The sequence below is a fragment of the Octopus sinensis genome, unplaced genomic scaffold, assembly GCF_006345805.1.
Source record: "Octopus sinensis unplaced genomic scaffold, ASM634580v1 Contig03003, whole genome shotgun sequence".
Taxonomy (NCBI): Eukaryota; Metazoa; Mollusca; class Cephalopoda; order Octopoda; family Octopodidae; genus Octopus; species Octopus sinensis.
Window position 1 is genome coordinate 1 of NW_021826178.1, and position 5,000 is coordinate 5,000.

A 5,000-nucleotide genomic window follows, 5' to 3' on the forward strand; every position below is an offset into this window, starting at 1 on the left:
CTGTCTAGAGGACGCAACTCGACCTTTTTATCGCCCAAAGGGACAGCTAGGAACATCGTATACACAGAAGTATTCGAGTGAAGAGAAGATATTGCAACCTACACATGCACCTTCGTTCCCAAGAGGGAAAGGACTAGATTGAGACTAGTCGTTGCCTACTAGGGGCTCTTACATATCCGGGCAATGCCGGGCTATGCTGCTAGTATTATATAAAAGAAATGTGACAGAGAGCTGTTTCAGGCAGAATTCTTCATGGAATGGACAAGATGTATTTATTATCATGGCCCCAGCACTATAAATGTTACTGTCTATCATATGAACCTCTCTTCTACCCAGTATCATTGTTAATTCAGAATAATATCTCCTGTCTTGAATAGATCATTTCTCCTTCAAATTTTGACGACCGTGTTTGTATGGCCAACATTCGAGATGGATCACCTTCTCTACCATGGAGAGGTCGTGCCTTTGAGGACGGAAGGGGACGGAATAGAGAATAGTGTTTGTTACATAATAATATAACTAAGGGTTACCATTGTGACTGGATCAGGAAATGGTAATGGAGGATGGGGTTGGTAGGTGAGAATTGCGATATAAACAATGTCTGTTTCTGTCTGTCTTTCTCTGTCAGTTTGTCTATTTTACACACACACAGACGCACAAATGCACACACACACACACACACACACACACACACACACACACACATAGTCACAAACAATGTGAAAACTTACCTGATCTAACATGGTCATGTGCTCCACCTCAGAATGAAAGTTGTTTTCTCTTTTTAACGCCAGGTGCAGGCAATTATTTCCTCCATGGTCGACAGCATTTACATTCGCACCCCTGGCTATCAGCCGCTGCATTATTCCGAGGTGACCGTCCGAAACAGCTTCAAGCAATGGTGTCCTATATTCTTTGTTCACAATTTCTAAATTCACTGAATCCTTTGTGGAGGTAAAAATGGAAAATGAAAATTTACATGAAAATCAGGGTTGATATCAATGTCATTACAGTTTTCTACTGGGTACTAGATCAAACTGATCAAATACATTTGATGTTTGTCAGTGAAATAAATCTTCCATAAGGACCTTCTATAACCTGATACATGTGTGTGTTAGAGACATGATAAACATATTAAAATGTCCTACATTTGCCCCTCACTATAGTAAGTTGTAGGGCAACAGAACTAGAGTAAACACATGATTAGCAGATCAAGTCAAGTAAAGAAGAATTATAATTTCTAATGTCTACTTTTGATGTTGCTACATTAATAAAGGGTTCATAAAACTGCTGAGCCGGTTAGCGTCCACATGCATAAAACTAATGTGCACGCACGCACACACACATAAACATCAGTGTTACATATATAAATACATATAATGAATTGGGGAAACGGAGTTCACGAGAATATGCATCACAACGACCGTTTCGACCCATCTTGCATCGGTCACTTGCGGGTGGGCTACTATACATGTTGTGTTGCATCCTCCAGTGCAGATGCATCTCATCGGGTGCCTTGTTTTAATGTAAAGATACCTCACTAAATATATTCAGTTTCACTTGACATGTTGTTGCTAGGAGCTTCTTGGATTACAACATGAGAGACAACAGCCTTCCGGCAACAACAACATTCCAAGCGAACCCGAATATATTTACAGAGGTATCTTCTTTAAAAGAAGACACCCGATGACATGCATCTGCACCGGAGGATGTATCACAACCAGTTATACAATATCCTACCTGCAAGGGACCGATGCAAGATGGATTGAAACAATCGTTGCGATGAATAAAAATTCTCATTAACTCCATTTTCTGCTTCCCTCATTCATTATAAACTGAACGAACACTGCAGAATACATGAAGTAGATCCAGTGTCACTTATAGCTCAACTGTGGATGACATGAGGTAACCGAATCAGCGAAAGATCTTTAAGTAGCATACTTCTAAATGTATACCCAAATTCCAAATATTTACAAATACACACACACACACACACACACACACACACACACATACAGGGAGGATGATGCCTTGGACGGGAAGAATTACAGAGGTATCAAACTATTAGATGAAGCAATGAAAATTACTCAGGGGGTCACAGACAAAATAATTAGGATGTGTGTTAGACCAGAAGAGATGCAATTTGGTTTTGTGCCACAGCGAAGCACCTCTGATGCTATATTCCTGGTAAGGCAGCTGCAGGAGAAGTACCTAGCCAAAGATAAACCCTTGTACATGGTATTTGTTAAACATGGAGAAAGGCTTTGATAGGATCCCTCGATCCCTTATTTGCTGGTCACTGCAAAAACTAGGGATGGACGAATGGTTGGTGAGAGCGTTACAAGCCATGTACAGGGATGCTGTCAGTAAGGTGAGGTTTGGCATCGTGTGTAGCAATCAATTAGGGTACAAGTAGGGGTTCATCATGGATTAGTCCTCAGCTCCTTCCTGTTTATCAGAGTCCTCCAGGCAATAACAGAGGGATTTAAGATGAACTGCTTCTAGGAGATCCCCAATGCTGATGACCTTGTTATCATAGCCGAATAACTTTCAGAACTAGGTAAATTTTATGTATATCAGTAAGGACTAGAATCAAAGGACCCTAAACTTAGTCTAACAAAAACCAGTCTTAGTAAGTAGGAAAGCGGACAATTCACAAATCCCCTTAGGAAGATGGCACTGTTCGATCTGTAGAAAAAGCGTAGGTAGGAAGTTCATAAGATGTACCCAGTGTAAGGTATGGACACATAAGTGTTGCAGCAATATCAGAGGAAGGTTAACAGGGATAATAGTTTTTCTGTGTGGAAGGTGCACAGGTACAATAAACAGCACAAATGTAGAGAAAATAGAGCTATCAATTGCCAGGTAGGTAAGCTACTGGGAGTTGATAGTTTCCGCTATCTAGGTGGCCACGTCAGGAGTGTGGTTGGTTGTTCTTTGAGTGTAGCTGCAAGAATAAGAATAAGACGTGCAAAGTTCAGAGTAACCTTAACTCTAATGGTAACAAAGAGCGTCTCCCTGAGATTGAAAGGCAGACGTTATGATGCCTGTGTGTAAACAACTATGTTACATGTCAGTGAAACATGGGATGTGACCTCTCTGAGGACTTCCATAGGCTTGAAAGAAATGAAGCCAGAATGCCTCGCTGGATGTACAATGTCAGTGTGCATGTACGACAGAGTATAGGAGTCTTGAGAGAAAAGATGAGCATTGAAGACATCAAATAGGGTGTGCAAGAGAGACGTCTGCGTTGGTATGGTCTTGCGATGTGTATGGACATGGACAACTGTGTAAAAAGTGCCGATCTCTAACTGTGGAAGGATCCTTTGGTAAATGAAAACTGAAAGAAGCTTCATAACAGGTGTGTGTCTATGTGTGTGCCTATGTATATGTGTATGAGTTAGTGTGTGTGTGTGTGTGTGTGTGTGTGGTGTGTGTGTGTGTGTGTGTGTTGTGGTTCAGCAAAGCGGCTGAAAGGATAAGTGATATGCTTAAAATAATAAAAGTACTGGGATGAATACAGTTGACCAAAAATTCAAGGTGATGCCCCAGCATGGCCGCAGTCAAATGCCTGAAACAATTAATATATATATATACCTGATGTCTGTTATATTTTGGTTCATCTCATAATGATCTTGTTTCATTTGACCATTAAAGATATTATTATCAGTGGTGGAGGTCAGTTGGACTGTCAACACCGCTAATATCAACATCAACATGATCAATATACAATTCCCCACAAACACAAGGCTTTTGTAGTACATGTGATTAAATCTATTCCCATTATTTCACTGGTACATTGGTAATATTTATATTATACAGATCAATAAGATACTGGAGAGTGTATATAATATGTATTTATTAACTAACCTGGTTCAGCAATAGACACACCACTTGGTACTCTCGCCTGAAAGTAATGGATGAGGAAAGAAAAACATGAAAAAAAACCAAACATCACAGAGCTTGAGATAATAGTTATTAGGTCATTAAAGAAAACAAATGTAATTAGGTCACAATAACTTAATTACAGCAATTATTACACACATACTCACACACACACATATATTTATTCAATACACATTCTACACAGTAGAACAATGATATATACACACCTGAGTAAACCCAGAAATGTAAAGACAGGAAAAATACTGCTAAGAATTTTGACAGCTTATATAAACATGAAATTTAGGAAGGAAAGAAGGGCTACAGGTAATCATTTGAACCTCAGTACATGACTGGTATTGTATTTTATCAACCTTGCAAAGATGGAAGGAGAAGTTGACCGTGGCAGGATTTGAACTCTGAACGTAAAGAGTCGTAAATAAAATAACACAATATATTTTCTTCAAAAGTAATAAGAAACAAGAACAGGAGAAAAGTAGGAAGACAGTTTATTAAAGGAACCCCTGGGTATTACTGGTACAGATTATATTGACCCCAAAGTGATAGTAAATATTCTGGTAGGATTTGAACATGGAACATAAAAGGGACAAATGTAAATACTGTAAGGGGATGATTCTGTATTTAGCCCAGGGTCGGAGTAAATAGAGAAACTACAAAGGAGAGAGAGTGAGGAAGAAAAAGAGAAAGAGAGAGAAAGTAGTTCTAGATGGGATGAAAGGAAGAAGAGAGAGGATTTGAACCTGTGACGTTGAGGAAATGGAGAACGAGATGAAGTAAAGAGTCCAGTCAGGCAACAACAATAACAATTATGGTGATGATTAATTAATAAAGTAGATTACAGTGCGAAAGAGAGAAGGAAGACAATGACCCCATGGTGGGATTATGACATGAATGACTGAATGAAAAAGAAACAAACATTATTGAAAACATAAAAGAAACAGATTTGGATATTCCAGATCCAATGGGGACTTACCGCTGAACTGCCACATGCAGTGGTGTGTCACCTTTGTTGTTCACGACATTGGCATCGATGCCATTGTGACCCAACAACAGCTCGGCAGTGTGCAAGTTTCCCTTATAACAGGCCCGGTGCAGCG

General features: G+C 39.5%; 1 protein-coding gene across 1 annotated transcript in view; it reads right to left on the reverse strand.

The window, feature by feature from the left end:
- Positions 1-175: 175 nt before the first annotated feature.
- LOC115227393 (ankyrin repeat domain-containing protein 27-like) overlaps positions 176-5,000 on the reverse strand; it is a 9,943-nt gene continuing 5,118 nt past the window's right edge. The window contains exons 3-5 of the mRNA XM_029798240.2: positions 4,877-5,000; positions 3,871-3,907; positions 176-944 (exon numbers count right to left, since the gene is read on the reverse strand). The exon at positions 4,877-5,000 is cut by the window's right edge and continues 31 nt beyond it. Of these exons, the coding sequence (XP_029654100.2) occupies positions 639-944; positions 3,871-3,907; positions 4,877-5,000 (467 nt within the window). The 3' untranslated portion in view covers positions 176-638. The remainder of the gene's footprint in view (positions 945-3,870; positions 3,908-4,876) is intronic.